At 40.1% G+C, this 15,479-nt stretch overlaps 1 protein-coding gene across 1 annotated transcript; it reads right to left on the reverse strand.

Moving 5' to 3' along the window:
* Positions 1-1,470: 1,470 nt before the first annotated feature.
* On the reverse strand, positions 1,471-3,266 carry LOC119646860 (lipase 1-like). The gene is made up of 6 exons (XM_038047483.1): positions 3,106-3,266; positions 2,848-3,025; positions 2,423-2,634; positions 2,211-2,360; positions 1,991-2,149; positions 1,471-1,929 (listed from the first exon to the last, which is right to left on the reverse strand). The coding sequence occupies exons 1-6, from the start codon at positions 3,196-3,198 to the stop codon at positions 1,537-1,539; spliced, it is 1,185 nt and encodes a 394-aa protein (XP_037903411.1). The 5' UTR covers positions 3,199-3,266; the 3' UTR covers positions 1,471-1,536.
* Between the last annotated feature and the right edge of the window lie 12,213 nt (positions 3,267-15,479).

The raw sequence follows: 15,479 nt of genomic DNA on the forward strand, positions 1-15,479 counted from the left end.
ATAGGTCGCCTGGGGTCGATGGAATTACAGCCGAATTAATAAATATGGAGGTGACCAGTTACACCAAGCGGTTTATCAACTTGTGCTCAAGGTATGCGACAGCGAATCAATGCCTGACGATTGGCAACGAGGCATTATCTGTCTCATACATAAAACGGGAGATATCACACAGTGCAGCAATTATAGAGGTATTACGTTGCTGAGTACCATCTATAAGATATTCTCCACTATCTTGCTAGGCCGGATAGCCCCATACACCCAGGACATCATTGGTCCATACCAAAGAGGCTTCACTCCAGGCAAATCAGCAACAGATCAGATTTTCTCTCTGCGGCAAGCGATGGAAAAACTGTTGGAATATGGACAACAATTGCACCATCTGTTCATCGACTTTAAGGCCGCCTATGCTAGCATAACCAGGGTACAACTGTACACGGCCATGAGAGAATTCGGTAGCCCACCGAAATTGATAAAACTTACTAGGTCGACACTGACCAGGGTGCGAGGCCAGATAAAAGCAGCAGGATCACTTTCAAGACCATTCGACATCAACAACGGTCTACGACGAGGGGATGCCTTATCATGCGTCCTCTTTAACCTGGCCCTCGAGAAAGTTATCTGTGATGCTGAGGTAAATGCAAGAGGTACGATCCTCTTTAAGTGCACCCAACTACTGGCCCATGCTGACGATATCGACATCATGGGAAGAACCACCCGAGATGTACAAGCTGCCTTCATCCAGATCGAGCAGGCGGCGCGAGATCTTGGGCTGCACATCAACGAAGGCAAGACACAGTATATGGTGGCAACGTCAGCATCGAAAACCAACCAACCAACAACATCAAACATTATAAATTCCAGGAATTTAGGTCGGGGTTGGGTGCGGTAAATGAAGTTTACTGAAATGGAGCTCAATCAGTGCAGAGTCGCTCAGGATTTACTTGAGCAGAGAGAAACCATTGCATTCGCGAATAGGTGGCAGACCGGACTGGATGAGTAGGGGAAAATAAGTGATGTATCCATGTACAGCCGCTTCGCCCCACCCAGTCTCGCACTACCTAAATTAGAAATCATTACATGACAAAGTTTGGGGTGAAATCAAGACCGGACTTGTTTACTGAATTGGTTTTGTGGGTAAAAACTCCACACACTAGGGTGTCCAGGTATATGTCTTTTGAAGATTCCCACTCCATTAACAAAGGAAAGACATCCGGAGAGTGTACGTTTTTAATAAGATTTTTCTTCCCATTGAATCACCGTTCATTCTATTTTCGGAACTTAGTCAGATATTCACTCCAATTTTAGTTTCTTTATCTCCCCTTTATACATATGTAGATAAACCTAATCTGAAAATACTGCTTCATTTATAGAAAGCTGCGACCACTAGCAGATTCACGTGAAGCTTTTTAATTGATTCCAAGAACATAAAATGTCTCCTTATATGTCACTACGAATAAAAAATTGATAAAATTGAATGGCCGTACATTAATCAGATTTTATTGATATCTCAAACATGATGTTCAAATCAAATTAACATTAAGCCTTATCTTCCGCTTCCATTTGATGAAGAACGCTAATAATTTTGTTGTGAACGAGCTCGCGACTATCGATACCCCAAATAAAGTCGAAATGATTGAAGGCCAGATATGGAACAAGGTATTTGCCCTTTGGGTTACCCAAATTGTCATATAACTTGTTGACATCATAAGGTTGCGCCAACCAATCGTTAGTAGCATGATGAAGGATGACGGGAGCGGTAACTTTCTTCAGATCGTAGCATGGTGGAACCAGGCTTCCATACTTCCAGAAATTTAAGGTCCCGTAGTTGTACTGGCAGAAGTTTTTGTAGCGAGCCATTTGACCAAAATGGAGCATCTGCTTAACGGAAGCGCCAGCCGGCGAGTGTCCATTAATTACCGGAAGCATAGTCTAAGTTGATCAAAATTTAAGTAAGATTATTCTGTTTATAATAATCGCTTGATAAGCTTACATAATTCAATTGAGCTGGGTCAAAACCTCCAATCAAGAACAAATCATTAGCACAAGCTGCTTGGTAAAGTGAGTTGTCCTTGCACAGAAGGAGCATTGATTCAGTCTTGACTGCATCATTGGCCGAGAATTCGTTGACGCCAAACAAGGTAGTCCAGTACTGAAAAGCAAATGTTAATTTCAACTACATGGACAAGACCAAAATCTCTTAATGACCTTACATCAACTGTTTCCAAGTTCCAGGCTATGTACAAAATATAGGGACTTTTAATGTCAATGAAAGAAGCAACTGGAGCTAAAGCCTGCATAGAGAGAATCTTATCGTTGTACTTTGGACGCTCGGAGCCCATTACGAAGAAAGTAGTTGTTCCCTGTATTTGGTTAACTCATAAGATATGCTGCTAACATTTGTTAAAACTGAAAGTGCATATACCTGTGAGTGTCCGATGTAATGCGTCTTCTTGAATCCCGTGTTATTTAAGATGTAGTCGATGGTGGCTGTTAAGTCGTACAATGCGATTTCATGCCATGAAAAGTCCCAGAAACTGCTGCTACTGTCCGAGAGAGTCTTATGTTTTCTAGAATAACGATTACCTCGATTGTTACCCATCCATATGTCGTAACCACTTTCCCAAAGATAGTAAGCTGAAAGACAATTTTAAATGTTCAGTGTGTACAAGTCACCTATAATTGAAATAAAATCAGGATGAATAAAGTAATGCGAAATTCATGAATTAACCACCACGCAGTCTTGGTTATATCATCAAATTCGGATATTCTAATTAATATCCCCACTGTCACTATATCCACATACACAAAACGTCTATTTACAAAAGCATGCAATCCTAATCAAATTACCTAACCCAAGATTCGGGCCCATCAGAACCCAGGTTCCTGAACTATCCAAGTTTCCATGCTGTAAGTAAATGGGCTGAGCACCAGGTCGAGCGATACGGTGCACTTCGAGGATGTACCCATCATCAGTTTCCACGTGATGTGTTTCTGCCGGATATCCGTATTTCTTTATTAACTCTGGCTGTAAAAATTTTGGATAAAGTATGTATCGCGTCGGCATCACCAGATTTAATTGATTTAAGTGCTGTTTAAGCCACTCACTGTTGTCAGTCTAGCATCTTCAGCAATATCCTTGTCAACCGCTGATGCACATGCAACAAAGCAGAGGACAACTCCAAAAACAAACTTCAACATATTCGTAGGGTAATATATGCGCCACTAAAGCGAGAATACCCGTTGGATGTGGGCTTTTATACTGAACACTGTAGAATTCGATGATACGAAAAGACTATAAAGTCCTGAGGATTAATTTCCAATTAGCCGTTTACAGCACCTAATAATAGGATTTAGATAAGACCACCACCAACTAACTCTCTAAATAAATTTAATTTTCCATTCAATTAATAATCTACCTTCGTAGTGATAATAAATAGTCAATCAGAGTTCATATCATAACAACGGGGTCTTAACGATCCTAAAATATAGGAAATAAACTCTCACGCTGACTTCGCATTACAAACCTTATTTAGGGTGATATTCAAGCGGCAAACTGGAGAAAATGAGATAAGATTTAAAACAAAGAAAAACAAAAGGGGGTTTAAAATAGAAATTAAAAAAAAAAAGATTCCATGGTTCTACTAAAATAACAATTATAACAGTGAAGAGTTTATGTTAGATATGTTTATACAGGGTGTCCCGTTTATGATGGTGATTTCAATGGTGGATAGTACCACTTGTTTGAAGACAATCGGTTCGTGATATGGGTACTTTATCTTTGACCGTTTCACAGTTATAGCGTTTTTCGTGAATTTTATCAAAAAGGTCCCAAGGCGAAAACGTGGACGGAAAGCACTCCACAAACAAACATCACACATATAGATAGTCCAATATAGTGTCGGATCATTACCTCGTGGAAATGATGTTCCCGGCTCGAATAACAACAACACCCCGACTTTTCTTTACAAGCCTGGTGAGAATGACCACTGAAGGCAACCATAACGAAGTTCTCCGGAACACCTATAAGGGGGAGATGATTCCCCAATAATCGCAGCTAAAACAGGCATTCACAGCCACGTGAAACCCTTGCAAAAAAAAATCAGAACGGCAGGTTTGACAATGAATAGAAGTCAACAGTGGAACAGAGGAATGTTGCATGCCGAGCAACGCAGCAGTCTCAAAGAATGCGAGCATGTGCAGAGCCCTATCAAGAATTCCGTCAAATGAAGGACCGAATTCAAAGAAAAAAGAAGCCTAGAGACGCCAACAGGTCTGTTAAATTGAGAAGTGCAGGGATCAAACATCATACGCGGTCGTTTTACCAACAACCAAAATATCTATGTCCAGCTAAGACGACAGACAGCTTCTGCCACAACCAGCCTTGGAAGAACGGCCCTCGCAATTCATCAGCTTAAAAATCAGAAGTCGCCTGGAGATGATGGAATTACAGCCGTACTGGCAAAATATGAAGGCGACCAAGTGTTACTGAAGGTCTCTGGAAGCGAATCAATACCTGACGGCTGGCAACGAGGCATCATCTGCCCCACACATAAACAAGTCGGCATACCGGAAGTTCGGCTCTCCCTTATAAATGTTCTGTGTTCATCTTAAGTGAGGAACTCTCCTCCATAGATGAGAATGCAAAATATTCCTTGATATATTGCCAAACTATAAGATATAAATGTGTACAGATATATTAGAATACACAAATATTGCATGTTACCGTAAACTACTGCATATATATATGTGGCCATCTAGATTTATCTAATGCATCTCCGCATATCTGCACTTTACCTTGTGGTCATAAAGCATTGATATGTACCTAAATTAAATAGAGCTGGTACTAACGTACACACATGTCCATCTTATTTTACACTACCGCAAATTTGATTAGCACATACAAATTGTATATATACTTTCCAATCCAAATAACCAAGAAAAGCTAAGAAAACAAAACTAAAATATTTCCATGGAACTCGCCGTTTATATAAGTTCAGTTTATGTGGCTATGACGTCACACACATCTTAAGGAGCAATAAATTTACTTGAAATACGAAACTTTACACTTCTTTTTTTTTGCATATATAGGGAGCTTCCACTTAATCCCAACGCAAAATGATGCCACTGGCATCTAAAGGGACACACAAATCACACACGCTCGCCAAATTTTATAATAATCGGTTCAACCGTTTCCGAGTAAATCAAGTGTGATAGACCGACAAGCAGTCGAAGAGTCAGACATTGAGTCGATTTGAATAAAAACCTTCAAAAACGATATCCCAAGAGGCATCATGTTGTGGAGTACCATTTACAAGATACTCTCCGCTATTTTGCTGGGTCGGATAGCCCCATACGCCCAAAAGACCATCGGCCCATACCAAATGGGCTTCACTCCAAGCAGTTCAGAAACAGAGCAGATTTCCGCTTTGGAGTAAGCAATGGAAAAACAGTTGGATTATGGCCGGTTGCACCATCTTTCTTTAATTTCGATGTACCTATATAGGATAGCCAGGGTAAAACTGTGAACGGGTGTGAGAGAATTCGGTATCCCGACGAAGTTGAAAAGTCTAACTAGGCTGACCTGTCCAATGTGCGAGGCCAGATAAAAGCTGCAGCATCTCTGTCAACACTATTCGATATTAACAACGGTGTTACAAAATCGGATGCCCTATCATACATTAATCTGGACTTTGATAAAGTGATCCGCGATGCAGATGTTTAATGCAAGAGGCACCATCCTCTTCAAGTCCATCCAACTTTTGGCCTCTACTGACGATGTTGACACTATGGGGAGAATAACCTAATATGTACTACAATCTACCTTCAACAAGATCGAGAAGGCGGTAACGAAGTAAATGGTGGCAACGTTAGCACCAAAACCAAAGAAGCATCGCTCCAGATAAGTTTTTGGGAAAGAGTTTACTAATTGGGAGAATACCGTGCTAATTTTTTTCGCAAAGGGCTTTCCATAGGAAACTGATAGAGAATAATAGTATGTAGTGATAATAGTAAAAAAAGGTTTTCCATAAATTTAAGCGTTACTAACATGTATAGGTATGTAATGTAAGTAAATGCAGAAGTTTCTTAATTTTTTGATAATTAAGACATTTTGTCTATCAAAGGAAATTCAATATCCACAGGAATGACTTTACATTTGGTTTCGTTCTGAAATTGCAAAAAAATTATTTTCGCATAAACTCTGCCGAAGTTCAAAAGCTGCTTATTATCAGAAGTCTCCATTGTGTAATAATCTTCAAAATACTTTTTAGGATGTCTATTTACCAAAGAGGATTAATTCGAAAAATCGCTTATAACACCTCCATAAACAAATATTGATATATTTTTACTGTTAGTTCCTATGCACGTTTTTCCATTCATTCATAGCTAAAAATTCAAAATATTCCCTGATATATCCAACTCCGTCGTTCATATGAGTTCATAGGATGATGACATCATATACGCCGAGTGCAATCAATGGTATTCAGTTTTTTTGGGTTGCAGTAAACTCACACAGAGAACTTTAAGCTACTGTAACTTTATCAATAATGGTACGCACTCCGCTTTTCTAACAACTGTTAAAACTAAGACTGGCCTCGGAAAGTGCAAACCAAGACCTTTCATTTGATATTCAACATTACTATATTCGGTGAAAAAAATGTACAACCCTCTTTTGCATATATGAGGATGCCCCCCTCTTAAACTCTACGTAGAAGATGTAACTACATGTAATGGCGTTCACAGATCCTACCTTTTCACCAAATTGCGTTTTAATTGGTGTAGCCGTTTCTGAGAAAACCTTAAAAAAATTGCAAAAGTAAAAGGACTATATCTCCATGGATCCCACCATTCATATAAGTTAATTTTATATGATGATGACGTCATACAGTCTTACAGTTGTTGCACTCTAAAACGTTAAATAAACTTTGACCTTCCATAGCTTTGCTACTAATAGCCAGATTGCATTCAATTTTTTGCAGCATGGTGTCCTACATTATTGCTTCAGCCGTTTTCGAGTAAATCGGGAATGACAGGCAAACATTGAATCGATAAGGTTTTGTTTTACACAAGACCTTAAAAAACATAAAAATAATTGCATAAGTCGGTATTTAAGAGCTGAAAATCATTTAGAAGGGTACTGAAAAAAAACCAGGAAAAGAAGCAAATCGTGAGCAGATTTCAGTAGTAAGTAAACTGTTCTGATTTATGAAAAGTTGAGATAATGGTGCTAAAAATTCAACCCAAGCAGGAAATGTGTAAATTACACTTCTGGAAATGCACCGGAAGCAAGTTGGAAACCGGAAAGGCTTTTGTTTGTTTTTTTATGTAAGTAAACTTGAAAGCAGGACTGACTCACAATGTATATGTTATTAAGCATGCCAAACTACTCACTTTAGTGTGATATTTGTATTCAGTACTTGGGTTGCAGCAAATTCACACGGAAAAGACTACTTTGAGCTGCTGCAACTTTATCAGTAATAGTATGATTTTGATTAAACTTGGAAATATTATGCTTCATACTACAGCTAAACTAAATAGGGGTTTCTAGTCAACTTCCCTAAACACAGTTATATACTATTGTTAACTTAATTTGAGTAGATATCGATATGGTGAGTATTTCGAAGCCTGGACTCCGTATAGAATTGTGTAGTTTCTCAGAGTGGGACCGCCTTTCCTACAAATGTCAAAACTAACACAGGCTTCAAAAAGCACTAATCGGTGCCTTTTATTTAATATCCCACAGGATTATATTCGGTAAAAAAATGTACACCCCTTCTTGCATGTATGAGGGCCTCCTCTTAAACTCAAGGTAGGAAAATGCTACTTACTGGATGTGACCGAAACAGTGGTTTGAAAAGCTGGACCGGGATTTGTACGCTTCACATTTGCAACGAGATCATGCTTTTGGTAAAATAAAATAGCGCAACCGATGACGTCAAGCGGCCCCGTTTTTGAACGGGATAAAGACTGAAGAAAAAGAAGAAGGTCTATCTTCATATAAAAATTCAAGACTTTGTCTGGCACCCATGTTAGACAAAATCATAAACATTCCTCATATAAAAGTATTTCTGATAGAAGCGTCCTTGAGCAGTAAAAAGGCGGCACGCATTGCTAATTATTTACTTGATTGCATAACAGAAATTAAAAAACTTTCGTAATATATGTAGTTTGCAAATAATCGATAAAGTAGTGAAATTTAAACTAAAAGCGTTTATTTGCGATGCTCCGGCCAAAACCTTCCTTTCTAGAATTGTAGGCCAAACTTTATTCAATGGATGTACCAAACGTTTACAAGTGGGGCAAAAAAGTAAGTAATGTTACCGTGTATGAAAAGAAAAGTTTTGATTTCGGATCAAGACTTTGTAGAAGCAAAGTATCCACACCTACACCAGAAAAATTGATGCGAATATTATATCAAAATTGCAATCGAGTCTATGTATAACATCGACTTGGGTGTCACGAGGGAATTTTTATCAAGATGGATACAAAATAAACTCCGACCGAGTTACAAAATAAACAATGAGATTAAAATAATGATATCATACCAATTGATTTCATTGTGTCCATTTATACCGAATGTTTTCATCAAAAAACCGCGCAGTCTAGAAGGAATCAAAAACTAGAAAGTAATTCAATATCGACAATTCCTTTTGCCTACCAGAATACATATTTTACAGGATAAAATTCACGAGGATGTATACTATGTATTCCCCTTTTGATGTGCGGGTCTCACACCCGAAAAATTTCAGGGCAAATATTTCCACACTTCAAGATTGTTTAGAATCCTTCCTTGAAAACTTCCCGACTGTGTTTGAGGATGATAGTGTCATATAAAACATTCAATTTCAACTAATTTTACTGCTTACAGTTTTGAAAATGAAATGCAAATAAAATAAATAAATATAATTCCAAGCTAAACATCCAATACAAGTTTTCCGAATACAAGAGCACCAAATAGTTACTGCTACAGTACTCCTTTCTTGCCCATTCAAATGGCTAATTTCCGGCAGGAAAAAATTGGAAAGACGTTTGTGATCCAGCAAAAAAATTAATAATTGGAAAGATTTTTTGGCAAATCCACTTCCATTAAAATCGGTTATGGGAATTTATATTGCAGACAAATTTTTAATATAGGGAGCATATGTTGCAAGTTATTTCGGAGGGAAATCATTATTCATACCAATTTTACATGATTGTGTCCAGTTAATTGAAACCAAATTGGTCCATTGTATGCCATACGTGAATCCAGTAGATAAAATAATCAATTCAATATCAGACAACTAAATAAAATTTAAGCTGGATAAATTTCTGGCAAATTGTGAATCGATTCTTAACGTATGGGACAAGGCATCTACTCCCAAAATATTGAAAGCAACTCCACTTTGGAGAAAGGCACCTACTCCCCGGTAGTAAAAATTAAGGCGGTCATCCCGTGTGAAGGCCGGTTTTTTCGATTTCTTTTAGAAATTTTTGTATGAAGAACTGGATAAAGATACCAACACGAATTTTTCACCATATATTTATTAATATCTTGTGTGTGCGTAGTAATTTTTCCAGCCCGATAGCATAGTTCATTATTGAAATGCAGAGCAATTTATACAACCATCTCCCAAAAAAGGTGTTTTTCTGCTGCCACGCTAGAGAGCGCTGCGACCATCTTAAAGAAAAAATGTAAACAGCATTTTAACGTGCGGACTTAACTACAGTGCCTTGTTAAACTTTTTTTTTTGAATTTTCGGTTTTTTTTAGGCTTCTTTAATGATTTAAAAGAAAACTACGGAATGAATCGCAATTATCCTAGTTTACGGACCGTAGAAATATGTTCTGAATAAATCGTGAAATTTTCAAATAATTTTATTATACATGTTTTCGGTTATGGTGGGAGCAGATTTTCAATATGCAGGTTCGAGAAAAACACATTTAAAAAGTAGAATGTCATTTTTAGCCATAAAATCTTAACTGACGGCTATGCCTAACCTACCCTTAGATTTCTTAAAAAAAACACTTGTACAACCTTGGCTTCGATTCGTGTCCTCATATTTTTTAGGCACGTCCAATAAATACATCATCCAATATATTGATGAAAAGCTTGAAAGGTGTGCTCGAGCGAAAAAAACGGCTTTCATAAGGGATGACCCCCTTAAGTGAAATCATTTCTTCTTTCTTCTCGCGAAATTGCCTTCATTTAAAGCGCAGCGAGCCAGTGAGTTCCTCACGCTCTTTTATCGGTGGCTTTATTTGCAGGACGGCGATCAACAGCCGATGTTGAGGTGCGATGGTCTCATAGGAAGCGGCTTTGCAATCAGTGACGCTGATAAAATGTCGACGCCTTTTGAGAATACAGTCGCTTTGCGTTTTACTGTTCACACTATAAAATGTAGAAAGATGAGACAATCGACTTAGCACTTAATTAGTTCTTAATGATGCATTCATTCATATGTTGCATTGTAATTATATTTATTCATAACCACGCTCATAATTGATGAGTCATTTTTGTTCTAAAGGTCACTCGATACTACCACGAAACCCAATACGTTTCTGACCATGTTACACTTTTGCTGAACAAACATGAAATAGAACACCATCTGCCACCCGCCACATATGAATTAGCTAGGTGTTTCTTATTCTGAAATTGTGGAGTTTAAAGTATGTCACTCTTTGTGCAATTTACAGTATGTCACTGTTTGTGCACTTTAAAATGTGCCACTGGCTAGTCGATTCATTAAAATCGTGGGAATATCGACTATCAGGAAATTGATTCTTAGGTATATATAGAATGAGTCAGCATTAGGAAAGGGCAGTGTGTGGACTAATTAGTGAAAACTTCCCGTTTTTATTATTCCTCTTAAAGGCAACCTTCCTCTACCGCCATTGAAGGCATTGTCTCTACCGAATCAGTGCAGACTGTAACGGTCGCCTGTTAGGTATCAACATTTGGTCCGTCAAGCCGGATTATTAGCCTGAGTGCTAATTCTATACCACTTAGCCCCTGTGCTAATTAATATATACAAAGCTCTATTACTAATCCCGACGTTAGTCTTCTTGATACATGAATCGGGAATCTTCCAGTGGACATCATGTCATTACGGGAACAATCGGAGACTTTCTTGTCTATCCGCAAAATCGATTATACACTCGCCACGCTTATTGCGAGCTCCAGACCCCTGACTTGTCTGTAGTGCGTATGCGGTGAAGAAGTGAATAGTTCGATCAATTGATATAATGGTAAGTTTCATCAACCGGTTATCAAATCGTTCGACTTCTTCAATAGCATCACGGAAATACTCTGAGATGTCAATGCCAACACCATATTGAGTGTGTGGGCTATCAAAGTAGCGAAGTTTATAGCCATTTCTTCCACGTTTGCGTTCTAAGTCGCAGCTTTTGGTACCAGACCACCGGGTTTCCTGCAGAACGTAGATATCAAAGCGCCTTTTCCGAAGTCCTCTTGCGAGTTTCTCGGTTTGTCAAGTTAGGGTGGCAATATTTAGCGTGCAGACAAGTACTTGTTTTGCTCGGGCTAACTTATTTACGTACTGACTCCATCCATGCATCGAGAACCCTTGCCCATATCTCGACAGGACCGGGGCTCGGCTTGCCACGTCAACTGAGGTGGACGCCCTAGCATTTTTCCAAGGCTTGTTACTTAATCCGATCATGTTGGTTTTAACGACATTGGATGCATTTTCTTGGTCGGCCTGCAGCGGGACCTATCATCAAGAGAGGTCAGGTAGGATTTAGCATAGTGAAACAACTAATAATATCTAATAATGACATCTTGGCAGATGAGATGGTGAAAATATACAATGCGAAGTCAATTTCTCCCTTATCGCAGATGAAGAATATTAAGAGGGTAAGATCCATAAATAGATGGCAAGAGCGGTGGGAACGCTCGGGAAAGGGTCGGAGAGACGATACGGTAAGATTTATTACAATCTACCCAGTTTCTCACGGTGTACGGAGGATATCGCCAATACTTGCACAGGTTTAAATTGGAGACCTCACCCGACTGTCCAAATTGCGATGGAGTCCCAGATGACCCGCAGCATGTATTCTTCCACTGTCTAGAGGAGACTCTAGGAGAGGAGCTGGTACCAGGAAATCTGGTGCACATCAGGAGAATTGGGAAGATCGCATCTATCCGAAACAAACTGCGAAAAGCAGAGAAGAGGAGAAAAGCGCGGTCACGTACGCCGCGTATTAAATAAAGGTGACTAAACTAGAGTGAGCTGACTCCGCCCCGTGATGTAAAACCTTACGCTGGTTCCGCGCGCCAGGGAGGGAGTCCGGGGTAGTCTTAATGGGTAAAAATCCCACACGCAGGTGTGTCCAGACCAGTGTCTTTTGAAGATTTCCACCTCCTCAAAAAAAGAGAGACAGACAGACGGACAGACAGACGAACAGACAGACAGTAATCCGATTTTAATAAGGTTTTGTTTTACACAAAACCTTAAAAAGATGGAAAAACTCCTGGTAAACATTTTTAATTTGAACGTGCACTGCTTGAAGTCTAACCTCTCTATCTCCGCAATTGGATAGCAGCTAGTCGTTTCGAACAGGTCTTGCTGTTAGCCACGACCGCTAACGCCCTAGGCAACGGGCTAGTAGTGCGTATAAGCCTTATTTTTTCCTTCGTCTATTTTGCTAAATTATCTTATGGTTTTCCAGTGAAAATCTTCCAGTTAAATACAACAGAATCGACCCCATATCAATAAAATACAAAATTGCTTACAGGCATACTTGTCTTCCATTCTAGAAAAATAACTAAGGGTGCTAGGTTGCGCAGAACTAAACGAAAAACCCTTTCGCAATCGATTACTAATCGCCAATACCAGATTCATGAATTCAATGTTTGCATAGCTACCGTAGGCCTTAGGCTGCTTGTTACTTGTTTCTTTCTATGTATTTCGCTTGTCAATATAACGGTCTCTGCTGAAACCATAGTTATTTTGGATTTTTTCGACTTGAATTTTCTCTAGCTATATTACTCATTCGACTCACTATGCACAGTACTTTTAGGTGGCGTTGCCTAAAGGTGACATTATTATGGGGGTGGCTGGGTGATCTGGTTGCCCAGGTGTGCCCTGGCAACACTTTGCTCGAACAAATAAGGCCTGGTTTTGTAACGAACTATTTTTCATAAGACCTGACTGCGGAAATATGAGAGCGTATCGAATACAAAAAGCTGAACGAACTGTTGTTAGCTGCGAGCAGTTCACGGAGTTTAGATAACCACACCACCTGCTCGTTATAAATTTCGAACCTACGCGAAGTGTATGTCCACGCTAGCTCTCCTAAGGGAAATGTTGCGTTCTACATCTTCGGTGAAGTTGGAGTTGAAATTGTAATATTTTGTCACCGATAAGTTTTCATCGGTGAAGTTCTCTATGCTGTCCCGCGTATGAACTAAACTACCTAAATCCGTCTTCGCTGGTTCGCTTAAATCTGAAAATGCAACTATCTCAACACCAACAGCAAGTTGAGACTATTTCGATCGCCATAAATATTCGGAGGGTTCAAACTTTCATCAACTCAGTCTGCCTGGTTCAATCAAAATTCTCTGGGTTACGACTATATTAAAAGAAGAGCTTCGGTAGTGCATGCAGATGTAATGGACGCGTATTGGATAGCTAACACACTGAGGAAGGATAACAACTCCTTTGCGGGTTATGTCATGCAAGGCAACTTACTCTCCCGGAATGCCCGAACTAATGGCCATAGAATAGTGACGGATATTATTAATCATATTGTCAGGATCGGTAGTCAAAGGGTAGTAGAGCAGGTAGAGCAGGATGGAGCGCACCACTCCGGCTAGCACCAACCTCCGGCAATGTTTCGGCCCACCAATATTTGGCAACATTTTTGCAAGTGCCGTGGTGGCACTGGCTGCCTTTTGGCATGCATACTCTAGGTGCTCCCTAAAACTCAATTTGGTGTCAATTATTACCCCCAGGTATTTGATAGCCGGCTTTGATACGACCGTATGTCCACAGACCTCCACTTTTACAGTATTATTTTTCCTGCGTTTCGTTATCAAGACCGCTTCCGTTTTCGCGTCCGCCAAGGTCAGCCCGGCCTTTTCTAGTCAGGACTTTACAGCTCTCACTGTTTCCGTTGCGTAAACCTCCACATCTTCTGGGTGTTTTGCTGCAACAACCACAGCTAGGTCAACAGCAAAGCCGACAATCGTAGTCCCCTCTGGGACGGGAAGAGCAAGCACCCCATTATACATGATATTCCACAACAGGGGACGAAGTACCGATCCCTGTGGTACGCCGGCTGTGACAATGTACTCTTTGGGGCCCTCATCCGTCCCGTACCAGAGAGTCCTCTCTGAGAGGTAGTTTTCCACCAAATTCGCTAAGTATCCGGGGACACCTATGTCAGCCAACCCCCGTTTAATTCTATTCCAGTTGGCCGACTTGAATGCGTTTTTGACATCCAACGCCACCACGGCACAGCAGCCACCAGAAATCAGTGCACCTTTTGCCAGGTTTACCACCATGCCAATTGCGTCCACCGTAGAGTGGGCGCGTCGGAAACCAAACTGGCGTTCCGACAAACCATTGCTGGCTTCGACGATGGGCAGGAGTCTGTTGTAGATGACTCTCTCCATCATCTTCTCCATTGTATCCAACAGGCAGATAGGACGATACGACGCTGGGTTTCCAGGTTGCTTGCCAGGCTTCGGAAGCAACGCCAACTTTTGCTTTTTCCACTGGGCAGGGAATATTCCTTCTTTTAGGCACGCCTCGAAAGTTTTGGCGAAAAGGTCGGGCCTAGTCTTCACTGCCAGTTTCAAAGCTCGGTTGGGGATGCCATCCAAACCTGGGGCCTTGTTATCACCGAACCTACCACATATTTCCCGCAGCTCCCCCACAGTTACAGGCGGTATTATGCCGTCATTTGGCTGGACAAAAACTTGCCTTCCCCTATTTTCGTGAATTCTAGAATATAGTATAGTATAGTACTATATACTTTATTTAAGAAAAGGTAGCATGCACCTTTGTAAACTTCCATTTTATAAAGGTCTCTTCATCATTTTTTTCCGGATTTTTCGATTGGGTAAAGTCTAAAAACGTGATCCGTTCACTTTATGGTGCATTTAGAGTTCTAACTCCTCCATTTGTCACCTGATATTTAAAGTAGGAGCAGTTACGGGAAAATCTGATTGAATATTTTTAAGGTTTTTTGTGAAACAAAACCTTATTAGAATCGATTCGATGTCTGTCTGTCCGTCTGTCTGTCTGTCGGTCTGTCTGTTTTTGTTTTTTTTTTTTTGAGGAGGTGGAAGTCTTCAAAAGACATTGGTCTGGACACACCAGCGTGTGGGATTTTTACCCACTAAAACCACCTGTAGTGACCGCGGCTGCGCGACGGGAGCGGAATTTCATTCGGCTCTTTCTTAATCAATTTGCTTAAACAATGCATTTAATAGTGTGCAATTGCCTTAAAGTTCGCCGCAGATTGCACATTATTCA

Source organism: Hermetia illucens, chromosome 1, assembly GCF_905115235.1.
Source record: "Hermetia illucens chromosome 1, iHerIll2.2.curated.20191125, whole genome shotgun sequence".
Lineage (NCBI taxonomy): Eukaryota > Metazoa > Arthropoda > Insecta > Diptera > Stratiomyidae > Hermetia > Hermetia illucens.

What these genes read in the sequence shown, in the direction of transcription:
- LOC119646860 (XM_038047483.1), bottom strand. Translation starts at nt 3,198, where the DNA reads ATGTTGAAGTTTGTTTTTGGAGTTGTCCTCTGCTTTGTTGCATGTGCA. An exon ending in ATTACATCGGACACTCACAG is followed by an intron (nt 2,361 to 2,422) that starts GTATATGCACTT and finishes AACCAAATACAG; the next exon opens with GGAACAACTACTTTCTTCGT. An exon ending in ACCCAGCTCAATTGAATTAT is followed by an intron (nt 1,930 to 1,990) that starts GTAAGCTTATCA and finishes TGATCAACTTAG; the next exon opens with ACTATGCTTCCGGTAATTAA.